We start from the raw sequence: 24,296 nt of genomic DNA on the forward strand, positions 1-24,296 counted from the left end.
CAGTTCAGGGCCAGCTAATCTGTGGAATAGTGGTGGCACAAGCCGGCAACTGGGTAACTCCTGGACCTACCACATAAACTAGAGGGAAGACAGCCCCCCCAGGAGTGGGATTGGTGGGGCATATAAGGGTGCATTGGTATCTCACCAGCTGTCTACTCCTACCCCTGTGGAAATGTGGTGAGTGCTGGAAGCAGACACCTGGCAGTACAGTGGTGGGGAGAACAGGTGACTACTGTGGTGGGGCGTAGGGACTCTCTGGACCTTCGAAAGGACACAAAGTAGTGGAGGCCGGGACCATGGATGGAGGAGGTAAGGAAGTGTGTTGTGGGGGTGCAGTTGTCTGGGGAGCCACATCTTGGGAGGAGGTGAGCAGGGGGCTCCAGCAAAAAAGTAACTGTTCTTCTTATCATTTTGCCTTCCCTTGGCCCAGAGTCAACTGTCATGGGATTAGATGGGGGTGCTTGTGCTCTGGGGTCCCAAATGCGAGATCTTTATTGGTGCTCCTGTGTGGCAGGCCTGTGGTTGCCTGGCCCAAAGACAGCACTTGGGTACCAGCATGGGGAGAAACGAAAACACACACTGAGATTTTGGCTGAGGAAGTGACCATAGGGAGGCCAAAGGTAATCAAGACCCCACAACGAGATCCACCAAGCCATCTTGGAGCTGACTGGGACCCAATGGAGAACACACCATTCCTAGATCTGGAGTCCCACACAACCACAGTTCTAGAAGCTATAAAATACACAATGACCACCTTGGAATTCCAAAAACAGATGCAGTCACTCAGGAAGTAAATCTGCTCTGGACTGATCATAGGAAATTGGTGGACCGCGTGGCTGAGACAGAATCTACACCGGCCCTCATGCACCCAACAGCGTCAGAACGTACCACCCGACTACAAATTCTTGAGCAAGAAGTGGCTCACTCACAGGAGAGGGTGCAGGATGCCAAGAGTTGTTCAGTTGTAATAATATTCACCTGGTGGGAATCTCAGAATGGTCGGAGGGCCTGAGTGTGGACCTCTTTCTAGAGGAGTGGCTGGCATTGGTAGTGTTGGTGGGGAAAACTTCTAAATGGTTTAGGTTGGAACGTGACCACGGGGTGCTGGGATGCCCACCACCTCTTGGAGGGCCTCTAAGAGCGATTGATGCCATCCTCCAAGTGGCACCCACACATGGAACATGGATGGGGGAGGGAAAACCCATTAATTTCTGTCCAGACTATACTTACTGGCTCAAAGATAGAGAGAGTCCTTCTTGTGGTTCACACAACATTTGAAAATCCTAGACATCCGCTTTGCCTTGCTGTTCCCGGCAAATTCAGGATCATTGACAAAGATCACACATACCTTTTACCTCGGCAATGCTAGTCTGGGACTGGCTTGAACAAAAGGGTTACCAACTACCAACTGAAAGGGTGATACCATTCAGCCCCTACCATGGCAGGAACAGAGGCGAAAACAAAGAAGGAGGATTTTGTTGCAGTCCACACCCATGAAAGTACCAAGTCTGAGAGGGCAAGAATGGTGGCTGACCTCCAACAGGTACCGTGACTGGAGTCCGAGAACAGATGGGTAGCATTGGCCAGCATGCAGTCTGACTCCACAGAGGATGGGGGGTCCCAGTAGAGTGATCCGGGGGGATGGGATGCCACCCCAAGTTACACCAGTAACATCTGATGATCATCTAAAATGTGCATTTTCAAATGCATCCGGGTGCCCCTAGAGTCTACAAAATCCCATCTCACATCTGCTTGGGAGGCCAGGACTACTGCTCTGGGCCACACCCTGCATAACATAAGGAACCTGTATTTACATATCCCTGATATCGTGTTTTATTTAGAAAATATACATGGGTGACGGACATACCGTGAATTAGCAGGTTGAAGGACTGCAACACGTTAAAGCAGGAATTGGGGTTTGTTGAGATATTGTTAATTGTTTAATGGTTTGAAGTCAGGAGGGCTCTCCACACTTTGAGAGGGTTATTTACACCATGACGGAATAATGGGACATGAGAAGAGGACACAGATGCATGCAAGGTTGAACCACCTTATGATTAAACTACTGATTTGGAATAGAAATGGTCTAGGCAACAAGATAAAAAGGGGACTGGTGGCAAAAGCTTTGGCTAGATATGCCACTAATGTGGTCTTCTTGCAGGTTACAAATATGGAAGGTAATATGGGGACACTACTGGCCTGGGGAAATACATGGTTCTTAGCCAGGCAGGCTACTCATTTAATGTGAGGGGCATAGCAATTTTAATTAAGAGGTCTGCGGCCTTTCATGTGAAAAAGACATTGATGGACAAGTTGGGGCACTGTACAGCAGGTTTGAGTGAATGAGAACGAGAACAACTGTATTTGGTCAATGTTTTTGTTCCTCTTGGACTTCAAGTGGACACACTGGCATTTTTAGGCAAGCTTTTCACCGACCTCACGTAGACTATCACAGTGGTTTGGGATGATTTCAATATGGTGTTAGATGACAAGCTGGATATAATCCAATATAGACAGACACACCAGACAGGCCCTGGGAAACTGGATCACTTTCTCCAAGCTGATGGTGGATGTTTGGAGGGTATGTAATGGGGCCCGTAGGTGCTTCTCCTTTTATTCCAGGGCACACAATACCTACTCCAGTATAGACTTCTTCACTCTGATGGGGTCTATGTATCAGTTCATAGAAGCTGATTATAAAGCAAGAGGGATCTCAGACCATTCCCCACTTGTCGTGTTGATGAACTCGCCTCACAAAGGAAGGGTAGGGCTGTACCTAACCTCGCTTATGTCCTACAGAACAGTTCCTATCAGATACAAGAGACCTTCTTCCATAAAATTAGCGACTGTATGAGGACACTTTTGTGACTGGATGAACCACTGCGTGTGGCGCTCCGCACCCTCCAAATGCCCACATACCATGGCTGGATAGCCTAAACAGATGTTCACAAATATTACAAAGAATTGTGAATGTGTGGGCATTTGCAGCACTGGATGATCTGGCCTTTCAACATGACCAAGATGCCCTGGAAGTGAAGGGATATCTTCATGTACTCTATGGTGGCAAAATCAACCCCAATACCCCAGAAGCCACCAAGTCGCTGTGTAAGATATGGACCACACTTTTGAAGTAAATGGGCTGGGGGACGAGATTCACTCCTAAAATCCCATTGTAGGTGGGCACAAAACTTGGGACAGTGCTGAACCTGCAGGGCTTTAGAGGATGGGACCTCATCGGCCTCTCCATGCTCTGAGATATATTGGCATGTGAACTGAATGGTGCTGTACACACATCTTTCAGAGGAATTCAATGTGGCATCCTGCCAATTTTTTAAATAGTACCAATTGAAATTGAGACATGTCTTGAGGAGAAGGATTGCATCTTATGAGGACACTACTGAGGAGTCTCCCCTAGAGCGATGACTCCTAGATGATCATAAGATGATCAAAGCAATCTTGTTAGCCTGTAAGACTCTCATGAACAACACACAGGGAGAACTGACCCATTTGTAGGTGAAGTATAACGTGGATTTGGGCAGCTTGGAGGATGACACGTGGAAGGAGGTGCTACAGTTTCTGAGGGAGGTGGCCATACAAGCGCAATTCTATTGAATTCAATTAAAAATCCTTCATAGAATATTCTATACTAGGGCTCGCCTCCTTAGGATCGCTAGAGCAGTGAGTGATGAATGCCTACGTGACTGTGACTGTGGTCAGAGAGGGTCCCTCCTGGGAGTGCCCTTAGATCCTCTTCTTCTGGGAGGGCAAAAATGATTGGTTGGAGATGGCAGTTAGGGAGCCAGTCACATTTCAAGCTCCATTGACACTATTAGAGGGTGTGGGGGCCCCTATGGGGGCCCCCACACCTGAAGGCCCTGGGGAATTTGGGGTTTCTTGTAGCAAAAAAAGAGAACGGACGAAAGTGGGGGAGTGCGGCAAGCCCAAGATTACAAAACTGGGCACGGGAGATAGATGTCTGTTGTGGCCAGGAAAAATAGGTATACCGCGGTCAAGGCTGCCCAAGGATGTTTGAGAAGATGTGAGTGCAATAATCCTTGGGGAAATGGAAGGAGTAGCCGTGGGATGGGGTCGTAGCTCTCTAATGGACAATGGCCACAGGGAAGCAATAATGGGTTTGGAAATCTTAATGCAACTGAACTGCTTCGACATGGTGTTCTATTGTGAGAGATTTAATTTACGATACCTTGAATACTGCGTCTTTGCTGTCATGATGGGGGGATATTTTGGAGGGAGGATAGGACGTCACTGTACTTTTTTGTGTGTTGTTTGATTACATGTTTTAAAAATCAATAAATATATTTGCAAAAGACAATATAGAAATGCATAGAGAAGCACTCTATTTCATACAATCTATTAACACACACTCAGGTGCATAAAAATTGTTCCTGCTTGCAACAAATCCTCAACAGGAAGTGACTCTAGTCATACAGTCCTAGGTCCAGACACAGTGAACTACAGTTAAAATCATCAACAGTATATATTACACCACATCCTCCAGGACCAAACATAATAACTATCATCATATTCTGGCAATAGGCCCGGCAAATGTTCACTAAAAAACATCATATAACGTCTATTAAATACATCTCTGTACATGAGAAATGCAATACATTATTTAACCTGAATAATACAGAATGGAAACATGTAGTAGATGTAAAAATGTGTCAAAGGTCCAGCAAGTGTTTGAAGAAAGGTAAACTCAAGACATGCTTTATCATCACAATATCATGTCACAATATCATGCAAAATGAAGCAGCAACAACACGCAATAAAAGTGCAATTCCTTAAAGTCCAAAATCCAAGGAAGTCCAGAATTCGTTAAAGATGTGTTCTTTATTGTTATTCCGATGAACAACATAAAACTCAGCAAGACGGCTCTATGTCACAAATGAGTGAAGACAACTTAGTTGCTGTCTAGGATCTCTTGAAAGCAAAAAAACTTTTTTATGGGTTTACGAGTTTGTGTGAATAGATTGTGTGAAAGGCGTATTCCGTGCATATGTCTTGAATAGCTTTTGGATTTTATTTAAAAAAATAACAAAACATACCTGTGACAGAAGGCCTTGGAGTAAAACCATTTCACAGATGTTCTTTGCTGAACTTGGTAGAGGCATGTCGCAGAAGGTTGAGGTCCTTGAGGAAGATGCTTTTGGATTAGTTGACTGAAGAAGTGGTGGTGAGTTCTGTGTTTTCATTACTGATTGCTTTGCGAAACCTAGAATGGTATTTAGATCCGATGACTGATTGATATCAGTGAAACTAAGACCCATATTTTTTAAGAAAAAGTGGCTCATCATAGATGATGCGCCACTTTTCTTGCATTCCCCCTTCCAGCACCTAGCAGCAGCATTTTGACACTAGTGCAGCAAAGTGCAAGGAGGCCCATAGGTTACTATGGGAGCGTCATTTTAACACCTGCTCTGAGCCGGTATTAAAAATGACACAGAAAATAGTGCAGTGAAATTGTTTAAATTTCACTGTGCCATTTTTGCAGTCCTCCTAGTGCAGGAATGCCCCACTTGCATACATTGTGTCTGGTGCAGGCATAATGTGGTACAAGGGGTTACAAAGTGGTGCAATGCATGCATTGTACCACTTTATGAATATGGCACTGTAGAAAAGCCACTTTAGCCCTGCCTTAGCATAAAAATAATGACGCTATGGCAGCGCTAAGGTGGTGCTAGGGGCTCTTAAATATGTCCCAAAGAGTTCCTCTGGTAAAAGGCACTGATATGCTTAATGGAAAATAAACAGATGAATCTAGAACTCCAATGCGTAGATCAACTCCACACACTGCTGCGTGTGTCACAGTACGTTTCCTCTAATTTGTTGTTGCCGGATTGCTGGGAGTTTCCAATCTTCTAACTCTAAAAGCAGAAAATCTGATATACTGTTGGAATTTGCCTTCGGTAATATAATTTTCAAACGTTATGCCACATTTTGTAACTCGTGTGTTAATGCAGCCATAAAAAGAGCCTCCAGCTGTTCATGAGGATGGGAATGAGTTAACACCTAGACTAAATAATGTAAAAAGATTAACTGAATGAATATGTCTGGAAACGAAGGCAACTTCTGTTATATATGTCATAATTTTACAATTACAAAGTACATATTTTCTCCTGCAGGTGAATACAGCTGCTCACTGAATGATGCAACTTCCATTTATTTGGCATCACGAAATGTTAGTGTTTCCTCAATAAACCCAACATTTAATGGAAACAAGGACATCTTATGTGATGGAAACAAGATCGAAGTGTACCAATGGTGTACAAATGGGAATATCTCTTTTCTTACTTGTGGATGTACACCTTCTGGAGGGCTAACCATCACTGGTAAATATTTTTATTTCTTATGTTTTTGTAATTTACTACAGTGATAGTGTAGTTTTTCCCAAGTACACTATGGGCCTCATTATGACCCTGGCGGGCGGCGGAGGCCGCCCGCCAGGATGCCGCCCTCCATAATACCGCTCCACGGTCAGAAGACCGCGGAGGGTATTATGAGTTTTTCCCTGGGCTGGCGGGCGGTCTCCAAAAGACCGCCCGCCAGCCCAGGGAAAAACTCCCTTCCCACGAGGATGCCGGCTAGTAATCGAGCCGGCGGAGTGGGAAGGTGCGACGGGTGCTACTGCACCTGTCGCGTATTTCACTGTCTGCTACGCGGGGCTACTACCCTCTTACGGGGGCCCCTGCAGTGCCCATGCCATTGGCATGGGCACTGCAGGGGCCCCCAGGGGCCCCACGACAATCCTTACCGCCATCCTGTTCCTGGCGGGCGAGCGGTAAGGATTGTCAGAATCCCCTTGGAGGATTCTTAGGGGCAGTGGAAAACCGGCGGGAGACCGCCCGTTTTCCCGTTCTGACCGCGGCCAAAGCGCCGCGGTCAGAATGACCAAGGGAGCACCGCCGGCCTGTCGGCGGTGCTCCCGCCCCCGTTGGCCCTGGCGGTTCTGTACCGCCAGGGTCATAATGAGGCCCCATGTGTAAGAATTAGCACCCAAGCTTGAATTGTATGATCTGCTAATCTATTTAGAAGGCTTTCGTTGTAGCACCAACTAATGTTTTTCTAGCACAAGGTGAGCTTTCTTTGGGTTGCTGAACCCAAAGTTACTGTGGGACAGCAGGCTATATAACACTCCGCTTTGGACTATCTTCTGTCTTCAGACTTTGAGTGGGGCATCTTGAAAACACTGCAAGAGAGTGGAGGTTTAGAGGAATATGGTTGTGGGCCTTTTTGTTTCGAAAAAGGAAAAGGGGATTAACCACTCTGTGCCAACAGGAGAGTGTATGAAGGGTGTATGGGCAAAGCAGGCACAAAATGTGCAACAGCATTATGGAGTTTACAAACAAGCCTTAATGAAAGAGGGGAGGAAGACTTGTGCTGGGATCAATAGCAAGCCACCACAAAGGTATTCTTTTAACATTTATTTTCTGATGAAGGTACAGTGACCGACCGGGCAGAGAGGCACTTCCAACTGCGAGTCCATTAATTGGAAAACATTGCAGTTCCACCCCTCACGTTCTAATTCCATTTGAACATCTTCCCTTCTTACAATATAACCCAAAAACATTAAAGCAAAAGCTAAAATAATAAAACAGAAATAACCACATATACACAATAAATTCTCATTATCACCATCTGTACTATAAAGAATATGGAAAGTTATTTAACATAATGAAAATCACAATAGGAGATTGATGACTACAATTACACATAGTTACACAATTTTGTGGGAGGTCACCTCTTCATAAGAATCCCCAACATCCTCATGCTGTGGGGCAATTGATAAGCATTTGCCAAGTCATCCTCATCTCCACAGTTCACTGAACCTTCAGACTCACACCACCAGACCTCTAGGGAAACAACTTCTCTCTATTCCACCACTTGCCATCCTCTACCATGACCACACAGTCCTTGACATGAATAACCTTTTTTTCTGGCATGATCCTTGGTTATAATGCCTGTTAGATTAACTTTGACCACATCTCCAGGTTTCATACAATAAGCATGCTTCCTTTGTCCCATCTCACGCTTCAGCTTTACTGATGACAATTTGTCATTCAACAAAGAACTTCCCATCCACAGAGAGACCAACTTGGTAGCTGGCTCCCGACTCTTGACAAGGGTAAATGGAGGGACACCAGTGACTACATTAGGAGTGGTGCCAGTAGCCCACAGCAAGTCCTAAATTTCCTTGCAGCAATCCAAACCACGAGCAATGCATAATTGAACATTGTCCTTAATGACTCTATTGCATCTTTCCAGAAGACCATTGCTGCGGGGATGGTACAAAGACATTTTAATATGTTTCACACCCCATTGTGATAGAAATTCACCCAACACAAATTAAACTCCACTAGCTGTCACTACTTCATTTAGAGCCCCTCCTCTTATAAATGTGGATTGCAAAAATCCAATAACTTCTGACGTGTGAGTTGACCTCAAAAATTCCACTTTTGGTTACTGTGAAAAGTAAACCATGTTTAACAACTTTCTTTGCTTGGGTCGCTGATATCCATACCAAGTTTGACCCAAACTTTATAAGGGACAAGCACAGCTTTCACAGGACTGGGTACAATGTCCTGGGACTTATCACTGATGGCACACGCCACACGCTCCCTCACATAATGCTCCATGTCTTTATCAAATTCTGGCACTAAAATCAATCCCTGATCTTCCTTTGCATAGCCCTCATCCCTTCATGACCTTCATATGCAAGCTCCAACACATTGCTGTTGATGCCACTGGGTACAACCAACAAATCACACCTTTTTAGTGTACTGTCAGATATACTTAGGGGCATATTTACAAGAAATGAAGCATTGCTGTGTTATGGCAGTGATGCATCAAAAATAATTGTGATGCGCAGGAATTATGGTACCATGGATGCGTTGTATTTACAATACCAGGCACCATGGCGTATGGACCCAAAGTAAGTCAGAAATTCAGACGTATCTGTGGGAACTCTGAGCAGCGCCTTGAGACCCTCACTGGTTAGTAGCCGTGCTTTACAAAAACTGATTGATTGATTGATTGAACTTTGCTGTAAGGATTCAGCACCAAAAGTGGTGCATCGCTGAAGCTGGCCTCACAACTGATATAACTTAATTGATGCATCAAAAGTTAGATGTGCTCTGTCAGTTTTAAATGATGCAAGTAGCCTAATGTTTTAGGACCAATGTAAAAAGACTGTAAAATGGTGGAACATCACCTTCTTCACTTTTACATTGGTCCTGGATGTAAGAGGTAATGCATGCAGTATGTCTATGTGTCAAATTACAGTGGGCATAGTCTACTTATGTGTATGTAGAGACCTGGGTACGTGTGACATAGCTAGTGACAGTGTAATATAAGTGAATACAAGTATATGTTGGAACCTGAAGAGGCAATATATGTATTACTTACCTTATGTGTGTACTTACCGGTTGTCTTTTCTAGACTTGGTGACCCCTGCATCCATGGATACGTGACAATCCTATCCTGTCTCTTGCAAACAATACACAATGTCACATAGCCATGTTGCAGTGGATGATGAAACCATTGGTGCTATGGTCCCAGCTTGGTCAAGGGGTCCTACAACATGATTAGCACATGTGTAGACCAACTACTAGTAGAAGTTAAGTGAAATACATACATAGTCCAGTGTGTAAAGTGACTTCACTTCACTTTGAAAAGCCACTGCATAATTTTTATGCTTAGGTTAAAGAGGCATACAAATTTGGGTGCATTTTGGACATCTGCCAACGATGCTTCACTTTTTAAAAAACTGGTAAATATGGATACGTCAGTTGTGCGTGGGATTTTAAGAAGGAACACCTACCTTGCATATAATTAATGTAACTTGACACAGCCAGTTTTAGTGCAGGTAAAATACAACACAGGACAGAGAAAAGTGACGCATTAAGCCTAATGTTTCTCTTTGTAAATATGGAGCACTGAATGCACTGCCACTTCATAAAAAAACAAATGATGGAGCGGCAGCACAAGCTTCTTGCAAATATGCCCTCCAGTTATGAAAATACATGCTTAAAGGTGTTAATATGTATGAATGTATTTTCCTTGGGCTAATACCTGCCAATCAAACTCTACAGCCTGTAAAATGTTATCAAGGTCTAGAGGAGATCTCCATTAGCTCTCTGAAATACAGCCATTGGTGAGACTGCACACCCAACACGTAGTTCCTAAAATATTGAACCCCACACCAACAGGTGAATGCTTCTTGTTCAGTCGCCTAATAGGTACTTTCAGCACCACTCAGGGCACGAGATGCAAAAGCAAGTACGTCATCCTTCCCTTCACACGTCTGAAACAAAACTGTCCCCAATCCATACTAACTGGCATCTGTGACAATGATGGAAGGGTCACATGTGTCAAAAGGTTTTATGGGTATGGCATTGTTGTGGGTTCATTTTAGAGCCTTGCTTAGGCACACACATTTTAGCTTAGGCCTGTGTCCTGTGCCCTTTTACCTAGTTACATGTTTCATTTAATTTACTCTTTTTAATATATTTTAGATTAACTGGCTTTTTAGCAGGGATGTTTTGTTTTTCCAATCAGCTGCTAGTCTGCAAAAGTGTTGTTATTGCTTTCCTTGCACAACAATTCACCTTGTACATCTTCCCAAGGCTGCTCAAGGAATCTACATGATAATCTGTCTAGCATTACTGCCACAAGAGTGCACAGCCAGCACCGACACCCAGACACATGATCACGTCAGGCCTGTTTCTCATAACACATGTTTTATTGTAAAACATCAAACAGGCAGAAGAAAAGGTCAGATAGGTCATTCCACCCAGAGGAGCCACCCTGTACTGTATGCCATCTCATTGCCACATTGCTCACCTCAGCCCTGTCTCTACAGCCAAATGTGGAGATGGTGGGCAGAACCCTGTTTTTCAGGCCTGGGGGCTGGTGTTCCTTCCATGGACTAAGTAAGAGCAGGGAGAAGGGCTAACACTGCCATGCTCTCGCATGGAAGCTAGGAAGTGTGGGTAGGAATTTTTAGGCACATTTTTATTCCAATATGCTGGGATTGTTTATCTGTGTTTTACTCATGGTAACAATTCTGATAGTGTTATGCTTCATCTTCCTAATTATCGCAGCTCACCCATTTGATCATATATTGCAGCCTTTTTAAAACATACATTGAAAACAGTCCTGCATCTCTTTGTCTGTCGGTGTGTGTGTGTGAGACCTGTGGTAATAATAATAATAATAGAAAAGGGCAGGGTCTGCCAATCACGACTTACCTGAGGAGTCATAGAGTGTCATGGGGCAGGCTGCCACAAATCAACTTTATGTCTAGGTTTTGGTGAGGTGCTGCTAGCTAGCTGAAAGGGCTAGGCCAGTGGTTCCCAACCTGTGGTCCGGGGACCCCTGGGGGTCCGCAAAGCCTTTTCAGGGGGTCCGCGAGAGCCTAGAAAATTAAAAAATATTAACCAATATTGACAAATTAGGTCCTGAGCTTCCAGTAATGAGTCAGGCAGGGGTCCCCGGATTCCCATGATGATTACGTGGGGGTCCCTGGGTTCCATTAAGGTTAAAGTGGGGGTCCACAGAAATCAAAAGGTTGGGAACCACTGGGCTAGGCCAACAACTGTCAGACTGTGTGAGTTTGATTTAGTCCCCTACATGCGGTACTGCTGTCACCCAAAACCTGCAGTCTTGTCCCCACGGCAAGAGTCCTAAGACATGGTGCCACTAATACTGGAAAGGCACTAGTTTTACAGGTCTCCTGAGTATCTCTTTATCACACACGCTACCTTATGTAGAGGCATCCATGGTGTTAGGGAAAAATCCTTCTCAGCTAAATAGGGAGTACCTATCTTATGCTGTAGGTTGTTTAAGCTTGAACCATAACATTTTTCCCCCATTGGTGTTCCCAACTCTGATCCCTATCCTTTGATATGGCACAACTAATAAATATCCTGGAAAACTATAGAAAACTGGTCACACAGTTTCTTTTAGCTATTCAACTAATCAAAGAGGATGGGAAAGTTAAATTTGTGATTGAGGCACACAACACATACAGAACTGAAATATTCTACTCATGGATCACCTTTCTTGCAGTCAACGCAGACTCAAGTACATATCACACATATAGAATAGTGAATGTACTACAATAATACAGAGCATACTAATGACACCTCTAACTTATCAAGAAACCACAATTGGTTTATGGTGTCCTCCAACATGTTATACAACCTTTTATATTAGGTTCCTTAATTAATGATGGACCTACCTGACCAACAATGGCTACATGTGCAACATATCCCAATGTCCAAACTATGGAAGCAGCTGAAATATGTACATTACAAAGTGACCTTGTAGCTATATATAGACCCTTAATACAATTCGTAATGTGGACTTTAAACACAACCCCAGTGAGGGCTGCTCCAGCTATACATCAGTTGTCCGTTACAAGGATAAATCCACAAACTGTTCATTCAATAATGGTTAAAGCACCCGCGAAGGGGAGAAGTTTCAGTTCTGGTTTGCACAAAAACTAAATGAGCTGGCTGCAGTGTTTCCCAATACTGGGCCCCAAGATAAATATAGAATTCTCACAATGTGCTTGCCTTTTGGTATGGTTCCCTCAATAGAGGATTGTGCCACTCCAGGGCATAGTCTTTGCTGCAATGTATACCATCACACATCGAACACCAACAATTGTGAATCTTTCTGAAGTGTTGAAACAGATTCAATCAAACAATCAATCAATTGTCTACATTTTGGATTCATGCAAATCTATAAAAACGTACTAGCATTACATATCAAAGCATAAACAGCTCAAGTTACACAATTAATAACACACTTTTGAATATGAACACACATTAAAAAACATTTGAAACATTATAAAGATTTCACCCAGACGGGTGATATTGAAATTTATATTAATCTCAAACATGGTTAGTTACCCTTATAAAAGAATACATTTAAACAGTAAAAAACCCTCAAACTGCATTAACATACTATGTGACTAAGACAGTCTATTCTATTATGAAAGATAATGGCAAAGAAATCAATTCCTGTATCCTGAGCCACACTAATGCCTATCCCTGAGTCCGAGTGTGCCTGTCAGAAAACTAGCCACATTGTGACACAATATTGGGGACTGCAACATTTGTAAATAAATCAGAGCAGGTTTTGCCTGGCAAAATCCTTTCCCCTTTAACAAAGGCAGGATATACCTGTGTCTCAAAGTCCAATAGTGACCACAGAAAAGAGATAAAGTACATTGTATCCTGTGTTGAAAGATTATCACAAGAGCAAGGGCTCTGATTAACCCCATTATAATGAACCTAAGAATGTACTAGAAGCCAACATAAGATGTTTAATTTACACTGTGTCAATAAAAAGCAATGATGTGAAGAGTTCACAACACAAAGGTACCTATATCTTTCTTTCTCTGTACCTATATCTTTCTTCAAAAGTATGTGTGACCTAACCATAGATTTTAGCTCATTTCATAAATTGCCATTTCATCCACAGTACACCTTTTCCCTTAATTTGCCCAGGTGCTACAAAAACAAAATCGGGGCAACCCAATTTCTCCAGGAAATCCTTGATGGAACAAAACCACGGAATACTGAGGCCTTTATCTAGGCAAGACAGTCTCTAATAATAACCAGATTTACTTCCAGTTCGGGGTTTGACCAGACATTAAACCAGCTAACTACAGGGGCAAGTGCCAATTTATCAGAAATAAAATCTAAGCCAATTCATCCTGGGCAACAAAAGTAGAAATTGACTGGGGAAGACAGAGCAATCTTGTTACAAAGTCATTCTCTGCTCTCTGTATCTCACCACAGTCCTTGTAGCCCAATAGCCTGCTATCATAGCTCACTATTGCCAAGCATTTGGTGACGTTGGGTTTCCATATAGCTGTTACCGGTCTAGCAACCAGCCTAGTGGCAAAGTCAAAAAGCGAGGTTACTGCCCTGACCAACAAACTTCTCTTTACTCTTCTTTGTGGGGCCCAAGATCCTCTCTTATCATAAATCACACCTAACGATGAGAACGTAGAAACCCTCATCACCTCCTGCCACCACCAAAGATCTTCTAATGGTGCTTGTTTAAATTCCTAATTACCATAGCGTGGGACTTGGAGTGATTTACCTCTATATCAATAGAGGACATAAAATCAACAAAAGAGTCAAGGAGACTTTGGAGCCCTATTCCGGTTCTGGCTAACAAGGCTTTGTCGTCTTCATACACCAATGCTGGTATTATCTGTAGCCCAACCTGGGCAATATCCTTGGAGGAGGAACATAGCACCGGGCATATATTGTTAGTACATAAGATAAACAACAGAGGGGTCAGCATACAACACTGCCTCACCCTTTTGTGGATTTTTATCAGAGCCGTTAAAAATCCTTCTTGATTATCTCTGACTGCTGCCATTAGGTCCTGGTGAAGATCATGCAATAAATTGACAATACTACTATCCAAACCCATATCAGTTAGCATAGACCACAGCTTGGTTCTATTGACCCAATTGAACACCAATGACAAATCCATGAATGCTAGAGCTAGATGTAATCTCTCTCTTTTGGTCACTGTATATTTGCCCAGTAGGAGGTGCAGGTTTAGACATTGGTCCAGGTACCCCCACCCCGTCTGAACCCATACTGAAAGCAGGAGATCACTTTCCTTTGATCTAACCAATCTGTTAACCTGTCCAAGATCGCTCTGCCCAATACCTCGACAGAAAAGCCGATGAGCGAAATTGGTCTGTAGCATTTTGTGTCCAACCTTCCCCCTTTTTTTAAACACTGGGATGATAACCAAACATAGCTGGGTTGGGGGAGGGCCTGTTCTTGGTGCTGTGTTAAATACGCGGGTTAGGACCTTAGTGCAATGGCGAGAGTCCTGGCAAAATAGATTGGCAGATACCCCATCTGCCAGGGGCCTTGTTTTTAGACATGGCAGCCCAAATCTCTGGTTCTGTAAACCAAATGGCAACATCCTTCCTGAACCTGTTCAACACTGCGGACGTTGTGCACTCATCTGTGCTGCCATAAATTCCAGAAAAGTACCTAACCTACTCACCTGCTGGGATGGTACAATCTATAATCCAATTCGACTCACCTGAGAAAAAGGGCTGTTAATGGTTTCTCAAAACAAAACACTATTATTTAGGTTAAAAGGGGTTGCCAGATCCTCCCAAGCTTGTTTCTGGATCTGTTTTTATTTACATGTTTGAATAGCTAGTGTGTACTCCTTTTGTCTGCTTACAATTTGTGTCCTATCTCTAGGAACCATCTTAAGCACCGCTTTCAGATTTGGAGGGCCTTGGAGCAATCAGAATTAAGCCATCTCTCACTTCAGGATTGGCCCTGACTCTTGGTGACCCTAAGGTTGCTATTGATCTGCTTACAGATCTTATCAAAGGCCTCAAGAAGCGCTCTATCATCCCTCAAATCATTCAAAAATACTTCAGTATCAAACTCACAAATATTGCACAGGGTATCTTAGAAAAAATAATTGAAGACAGTGCTCCATTTTTGTCTATGCCCCTGATTGTGTGGGATAATATATTTGTTTAAAGGTCCTTTCACTGCTGGCTTGGCCATACAGTGGACCAACAGGATGTGGCACTGTATGCTGACCACTCCACTTCAAAAACTATGGAAAAACTATTGCAAAAAGGCTGAGACAAATATGCAATCAATAGTCGTGTTGGCCCATCTACCTTTAAAGGTTGGGACTAACTGTCCTTCCATTCCCTCTCTAGTATGTCCCAAATTAAAATCTGCAAGCACCTCATCCAAGAAACTGCCCTTATAAGAATGCTCAAAGTGATTGCCCTGCTCACAGTGATCAGCTTATGCTCGAACTGTTAAAGATTTCCAAGTCTTCATTGGAACATATGCAAGTGTAGCATTCCACTAAAACCAGGGCCCTGCTTTTGCCTCCAGGGTATTCAGGTACACTATGGCAACAATGAGTGTTCAACTTAATTTCTCATCTCCATACCATCCTGAGGTAAATTCAGTCATGGAGTGGAAAAAAACATGACTTAAAGCGACCCCTAAAAGCGGGAGGGCATAAGTTCTGGTTGTAACTGGCTTCATCACCTACGTGGGATTGAGAGAGCACTAAACAATCTGCCCAGAAAGTCCTTGGGAGGGCGTACCTCTCATGCGGTCCTGTTTAGGATATCTATGTTATGTCCTAGCTCTTGATGGCCCTGGCGTGGTGGTGGCAGAAACATATTTAGACATACATGAATCTGTTGCTGTTTTACAGGAAATACAACAATTCCGAGATGAAAATTCATCGACATATGCTGCCACCTTGGGGATGAGGGATTTGCCAATAGCATCTACTGGATGGATTCCTAAAGTTGTGGGTTAGTGTGTAAAGAAATTGCTAAAAAGAAGGAATTTGTCCACTCACATCAAGCACAGGTTCCAGTCCTGGCAATACACTGTACCAGAACTGCCATTCTACCATTTCTGCCTGGATCTAAAGAAAACTGCTTAGTTTCAATTGACAACGTCAAATTGCACCATGTCGCCGATCCTGCACAGTAGGCCAATTGGATTCCTGGGTAGTTCCCTTGCCTCTCTCACTACCTTAAATGGTAGTGATAGAGGCAACTCAACGATGTTTCAACACACAACAATGCTACAATTGTCTCCCTATGTTTGGGGAGGGCAGGGAATAAACTTTTGTTAATTCCTGTCACCACTTCACCTACACAGAATGTCCAAGATATAGAACTCTACTATTCCAATGATACACAAATGGATGACTTTGTTTATTATGAACCACCACCATTGGGTACACCTGTCAGTTTGCCCTGGCTCCAGTTTTTGCACAGACTGCTTTTGGTTATTTTGTCAACATTGATGACTTTTCTTCAAATTCTTCAGCATCAGCAACTGCACCTGTATCAACAGCACATAAGATTTACAACTGGCTTAAAAACAATTACTTGGTTTGTCCATGGAATTATCTATGGATACTATTGACACTGCTTGCCTTTCTGCTTTGGATTGGTCTTGTCATTGTGTCTTTTTGCTGGTGAATGGTCACTATCTTCCTGAAGATTCTGCTATTGTACTGGTGGATGAGGTTTTAACACTTTATCTGTCATCATATAAGGTCCGAAGAGACTTGTCCCTTGTTAACATTTCAACTGTTCCAATTCCAGATGGGATTGTTTGGGATAAAGTACCATAAGGTCTCTTTGGCCCTACTGAAGTTACTCAAATTCCATATGTTTTCAAAGTATCTATGAATGATGTTATAATGCTGGGAAGTGTATCTGACGACTGAGATGTAAAACAGTTGATTCTATGCTTTCTGAGCATGAATATTACACAGTATTTGAAAGTGAAGATACCTACATGATAACTGCATAATATGGAGAAAGGTTCTGTTATCATCATTATGGACATTGATTTCTGCACTGGGCTGGTACCTCAAGACTAATTTACAATTACACACAGCACAAACATTATTGAATTCCACCAGTGGGGAGTTCTAAAACATATGTAGACAAGTTTGCACATTTTTCTGGGCATGATGCTAAGAATGTTGAATCATACTATTTCAAATTACTTCCCTCTACTGCTGGAAAAAAAATTGCTCACTGACACCAAATTGAATTATTCAGATTCCTTTGTCTTCCAACTGGCCACTGAAGGTTATGAGTTTTAGAAGAAAACTATTGATTTAAAGAGTGTGTAGGGGACATGAGATTGACAAATATGGAAGCTTTATTGAGAGCATGCCTTATTCCTTTACAAATTATATTTTTAAATGACGCCATTCAGCAAACAACTTGCTTTGGGTTAGGGAAAATAAAAGAGCTGAATGTGCCCAGTATTCCCACCTTGCAAGGTTCAACAATTGGCAAAAGCTTTTAAATGTCACCAAAGAACAGCTCAATAGGTGGGTTCAGAATGGTACCTTTAATTCATCACTTTCATGTCCCGAAGGGTGGTTATTGTGGCCAGCTGGACCCAAATGGTTGTCATATGCATTTTATAAACTCCACACTGGTTTTTAGAGCAAGCAGACCAGACCCTTGTTACATCACAGCTCAATACTTAGGTATTGTCACAACATATAGGCCTTCATTACAACCCTGTCGGTTGGTGATAAAGCGGCGGTAATACCGCCAACAGGCCGGCGGTAACAAAAATTGAATTATGACTACAGCGGACACCGCTCACACAGACAGCCACTTTAACACACCGGCCACCACGGCGGTAGCAACAAGCACCTTGGCGGTAACCGCCAACAGCCAGGCGGAAGACAATGTACCACTCACTGTATTACAACAGGCCTATCCACCACCTTTTCCGGGGTGGTACCAACAACATTAAAAGCACGGCGGAAACACTGCACAGAAAGGAAACGACTCAACCCTGGAGACACAAGGAAGAACCACGCCGCCATGGAGCCCGAGTTGTAGGTGTTCGCCATGCTCGTCTATCTCCTTCTTCACCATGAATACCAACGCCAGGGAAGACGACCATGGTGAATACTGCCGCCTAGCACACAAGGGAGGGGGGAGGAAAAAGAGAGTGACACACACATGCAACACCCCCACCCCCAACACCATACACACAAACAGATGCAATAACATTAGATAAACACCCCGTACCCCTCAGGAATAAAGCAAGGACAAAAGGAATTGATTAAAGAGAGTTTAATAAGATAAAATGCTAGAAAATTGTGCTTCAAAATCAAAACAGTGTATAGATATATACAAATGGAGGGACACAGCCCAGTCCACAATGTCAGTGGGTCACAGGGCCACATCACATAGGCCAAGGCCCCACTTGACTCCTGCAACAACATGGAGAGAACACTGCAGGGGCATCAGGTTGAAAATACACAGGCACCTCAGGGGGACAGGAAATGGGAGGCACCTCAGCCGGAAGATGGAACAACACCACTGGTCCTGGAGGGGGCAACATGCCCATCACTCTGTCCTGGGGAGTACAAAGCTGCAGTCTCTCTGGTGGGTGATCTGTCCACTGCTTGGTCCTGGGGAGTGCAAAGCCACAGTCTCTCTAGTGGGTGGTCTGCCCACTGCTTAGTCCTGAGGAGTACAAAGCCACAGTCTCTGAAGTGGGTGGTCTGCCCACTTCTTGGTCCTGGGGAGAGCAAAGCCACAGTCTCTCAAGTAGGTGGTCTGTCCACTGCTTGGTCCTGGGGAGTGCAAAGCAACAGTCTCTCAAGTAAGTGGCTTCTTCCACTGGTTCTGGAGGGGGCTTTGTGCCCAGTGTGCTTCATCCTGGCAAGGAGAGGGTGAGTGGATGGCTTCTTCCACTGGTTCTGGAGGGGGCTTTGTGCCCAGTGTGCTTCATCCTGGCAAGAAGTGGGTGAGTGGATGGCTTCTTCCACTGGTTCTGGAGGGGGCTTTGTGCCCCGTGATGCAGCACATGGGGAGTGCAAGGTCACAGTCTCTCACCTGGGTCACACCCACAGGATTTGCAGGGGCCAGGACGCACTACAGTCCATGGAGGCAGGACTACACACTGCCCGCTGGCGGTGTCGGCTGCTCAGTGGTGGCAGTGGCAGGGCTGTTGTCGGGGATGGCAGTGGTGGGGGGAGGCTCCTGCCTGTCCACTGCATCCTCGGATGGCTGCCCACTGGGGGTGCTGGCAGAGGTGGGGGGAGACTCCTGCCCGTCCCCTGGAGCCTCAGATGGCTGCCCACCTAGGGTGGCTGGCTGTGCTGGCAACGGTGGGGGGAGGCTCCTGCCCATCCCCTGCAGCCTCAGATGGCTGCCCACTGGGACTGCTGCTACTGGCACTGCTGGAGGCAGTGATGCTGGTGGAGGTTCTGGTGGCGGTGCTGTTGTCTGGAATGCCCATGATGGGGGGAGGCTTTAGCCCTTCCCCTGCAGCCTTGGACGGCTAAACCGCCATGGTTGGTGGTGAGGGCTCAGAATCAGTCCCTGCACCAGGCCTCCTGACCTTCCTGTCTGCAGGGGCTGGCCCCTTGCTCTTCCCAGATTGTGGTGCCTCTTTTTCCTTCACCTTGGCAGCCGGTGGTGCCTCCTTGCCCTTGCCCTTCACAGCTGGTGGTGCCTCCTTGCCCTTCACCTTGGCAGCCTGTGGTGCCTTCTTGCCCTTCACAGCTGGTGGTGCCTCCGTGCCATTCGCCTTGGCAGCCGGTGGTGCCTCCTTGCAGTTCCCAGCTGGTGGTGCCTCCTTGTCCTTCACTTTGGCAGCTGGTAAAGGCACACAGTCAGTGCTTATGGCTGGTTCCCTGGAGCCTCTCCCACCTGCAGTAGCTGCCGACACTGCTGTGGTCATGGACTGGGTGGCTGAGGTGCTAGCGTGGATTCTGACCACCCTGGCCGGACGTGAAGGACGGGGGAGGGAGGGGTAGGGAAGAGGTCAAAGGCAGAGAGGAATAGCTTCTTAGGGACACTGGGGCGAGAAGAGGGTGAATGTTTGAGAGTGGAGGAAGAGGAAGTGGTTGTAGGAGATGTCTGTCTGCTGTGTTTGGCTGCAGGTGTATGGGCTGGATGCTGTTGTGAGGTAGATGGCTGTTGGGTGTCCGAGTCCTTCTGTTTGTGTACTTTGGCAGGAGGGGGTACAGACACAGTAGGAGAGGACACAAGGGACGTGGGCATGGATGTGGGGGTGGTGACTGCCAGTGAGGGGTGTGTAGTGATAGGCGTGATGGTGATTGAGGTAGTGGATGAGGATGTAGTGCATGCAGGTGTGAGTGGAGATGCTACTTGGAGGGTGGTGGAGGACGAGGAGAAGGGGGACACAGTGGAGGCAGTGGATGTTGGTGTGTCTGATTCTGGATGGTGTTTGTGTGAGTGCCTATGGGATGATGTGTGGTGCTTGTGTTTGCCTGAGCACCTCCTGTGTGTTGTCTTGGGTGCATGCTGGTCTGAATGTGTGCTTGGGGTAGGTTGGGGTTCAGGGGAATGGGACTGGGTAGAGGAAGTTGGAGGGGGGAGGCTAGAGACAGGGACAATGGCTACCATCAGGGAGGAGGTCAGAGCCTGGAATGATCTCTGGCTGCCATGCCAGAGTGAATGCCCTCCAGGAATGCATTTGTTTGTTGCAAATGGGTTGCCAGCCCCTGGATGGCATTCACTATGGTTGACTGCCCAACTGAGATGGATCGGAGGAGGTCAATAGCCTCCTTACTCATGGCAGCAGGGCTAACTGGGGCAGGGCCTGAGGTGTCTGGGGCGAAGGACATGCCCACCCTCCAGGGTGAGCGGGCATGGGAAACTCGCTGAGGGGCTGCTGGGTGGGTGATGCTGGTACAGGAGGTGGTGGCTGTACCTGTCATTGGGCTGGCCACAGAGGTGCCCGCCACCACCAGGGAGCTTCCATCGGAGGAGGTATCACTGTCCAAACTGCCCCCTCCTGTCTCTGCCGTGCTGCTCCCCTTGCCCTCCGTCCCACTGGTGCCCTCACCGTTGGTGGATTCGGCCTCCCGGTCACCGGTGCCTCTGCTCCTCCGCCAGATGATGCTAATGCACACAAGGTCAGGGTAACAAAACAAAAAGGGGGGGAGGCACTTAGTCAATGGCTGCACCAAAACCACCGTTGGCGTACACAGCACCCTACACAGAGAACAGGCCTATGCACTATGTAATGCACTACCAGTCACAATGCTAGTCACCAGGCTAAGGAAAGGAATACCTAATGCCAATAGCAGCATACCCGAGACCCACAGACCCCTGCCCAATAGTGGATGCCTACTAGCTTAGTAGGAAGTGGTGTTCATCAGCCCCTGCCCAACATGGGACCTACCCTGCAATGTCCGGCCTGGCCTAGGAGCACCCACAGGCCCACATTCCCCACCCGGAGACCACCCCACCACGCGCAAGTTGTAGATTTGGAAACTGTACTCACCCCCTTGTGCCTGCTGTGATGCCCTCAAGCACCCATCCAGCTCCGGATAGGCCTGCGCCAGTATGCAGACCATCGGGGGGTCAGGGTTCGACAGGCACCCCTTCCTCATTGGGAGGCCATCCCCAGCTGGGCCTCCGCCGTCTTCTGTGCCCAGTGTCTCAGGTCCTCCCACCATTTGCTAAAGTGGGTACTCCGCCTGCCGTAGACCCCCAGGGTCCGCACGCCCTTGGCGATGGCACGCCATATACCCTTTTTATGATGGGCGCTGACCTGCAGACAAATAAACATAGAAAAAGGTATCAGCCATACTGTCCGGCTTGTTACACTCATGGCCCACCATACCCCTCACATCCCCTTACACACAGACATTGACCACCACACATGTAGCACGCTGCCCGGGACCCTTTCACCACCACCCCCCTCACACGAGGCCCTCACACACAGCATGCATCGTGCTCACAGTGTACTCACCTGTTGGTCTGGAGGCCCATAGAGCATTCGGTACTGGGGTAGGACCCCATCCACCAGTCTCTCCAACTGCGCAGCTATGAAGGCAGGGGTCCTTTCCCAAGTGCCTTGAGCCATGGTCAGTTCCAGACACAGGTTACAGCAATATTTGGAGTGTAGGCCCCCTCCTGTTGAAGGTCAGGTATCAAGTGAGAGAACAGATAGAAAATGGTAGTCACATCCGCGGCAGTGCGTACCGTCACCCCCAGCGTACATCACCACTGGCCAATGTAACCCATAGGGCCCAATGACAACCAATAAGGAGTTGCACGGTGGTACTTGACCACTTCCTCGCAATGGCGCACAACGTCGCACAGCGTCAGAGGCATTACCTCATTTCCACCTGTCCATCCACACAGCACAAGGGGACACCATTTCATGGGGGGCAGGCCATGGCATCTAACTGTGTCACAGTACACATAGGCACCATTTGGGCCCATCCAACAACATACTGTTTCAGTCACAACATGCAATGCAGTGTACAGTTTGGAAATGGGGAATTCTGACCAGCTGCTCCCCGTTTTGACCCCTGGATTGCAACCGCTGCAGATGAATAGGAGATGGAGACATCCCCCCATGTACAGACCCCTGGTGGACTTGGTAATGATGGAGGACAGGCACATTATCCTCACCTACAGACTTGACAGGACCACAATCCAAGAGCTGTGTGCTCAATTGGTGCCTGACCTGATATCTGCTATCCGTCAGCCCACTGGGATCTGCCCTCTTTTGCAGGTGCTATCTGTGCTCCATTTCTTGGCAAATCGTTCTTTCAAAGTGACAGTGGGCTTGGCAGCAGGAATGTCACAGCCAATGTTCTCAATAGTGCTGACCAGAGTTTTGTCTGCCCTGATTAAACACATGCACAGCTACATTGTTTTCCCCCAGGTGGAGGATTTGGCCACAGTGAAAGCTGACTTCTATGAAATGGGAAATATCCCCAACATTATTGGGGCAATTGATGGTACACATATAGCATTTGTTCTCCCCCCCCCAGAGAAATGAACAGGTGTTCAGAAATCGAAAGAGCTGTCACTCTGAATGTGCAGATAGTGTGCCTGGTGGACCAGTATATCTCCCATGTCAATGCAAAGTATCCTGGATCTTTGCATGATGCCTTTATCCTGAGGAATAGTAGCATCCCATATGTGATGCTTCAAATCCAGGGGCACCTGATGTGGCTAATAGGTGAGGCCATGGTTCCCACCCACTATATGTTGGTGTATGGGTATGGGGTTGGCCCTAAGGGTTAGTGTTTGGCTAACAGGTAACCCTCGATATTGGCAGGTGACTCTGGTTACCCCAACCTCTCATGGCTACTGACCCCTGTGAGGAATCCCAGGACAAGGGATGAGGAACATTACAATGAGGCACATGGGCGACCAAGAAGAATAATCGAGAGGACATTCAGCCTCCTGAAGGCTAGGTTTCGGTGCCTCCATCTAACAGATGGTTCCCTGTGCTACTCACCCAAGAAGGTCTGCCAGAGCATCATGGCATGCTGTATGTTGCACAACATTGCTTTGAGACCCCAAGTGACTTTTCTGCAGGAGGATGAGGCTGGAGATAGGCGTGTGGCAGCAGTGGACACTGTGGACAGTGACGAAGAGGAGACAGAGGATGAGGACAACAGAACAGCAATCATATGACAGTACTTCCAGTGACACACAGGTAAGAAACTGTAACTTCACCTTCCATTGACAGTTTTGTGTTGGAAATTGTGAATGGCGGGCTGTTTTCACACTACTATGACCACTTACTGTACCCTTTGGCATGTCTATTTTCAGATATCTGTGCCCCACTCTGGCTCCTGGTGTGTTGACTGCAGCCAACTACAGGTCATACCTATGTATAAATTGCTGTACAGTTAAATTGCAATGTTAACCAAATACATAGTTCAATCAATTGACA

At 46.0% G+C, this 24,296-nt stretch overlaps 1 protein-coding gene across 1 annotated transcript in view; it reads left to right on the forward strand.

Annotated features, from left to right (window-relative positions):
• The window catches only part of LOC138296694 (adhesion G protein-coupled receptor F5-like), a 1,174,222-nt gene that overhangs the window by 613,724 nt on the left and 536,202 nt on the right, over positions 1-24,296 (forward strand). The window contains exon 10 of the mRNA XM_069236066.1: positions 6,147-6,353. Within this exon, the coding sequence (XP_069092167.1) occupies positions 6,147-6,353 (207 nt within the window). The remainder of the gene's footprint in view (positions 1-6,146; positions 6,354-24,296) is intronic.

Source organism: Pleurodeles waltl, chromosome 5 (assembly GCF_031143425.1).
Source record: "Pleurodeles waltl isolate 20211129_DDA chromosome 5, aPleWal1.hap1.20221129, whole genome shotgun sequence".
NCBI classification, from domain to species: Eukaryota; Metazoa; Chordata; class Amphibia; order Caudata; family Salamandridae; genus Pleurodeles; species Pleurodeles waltl.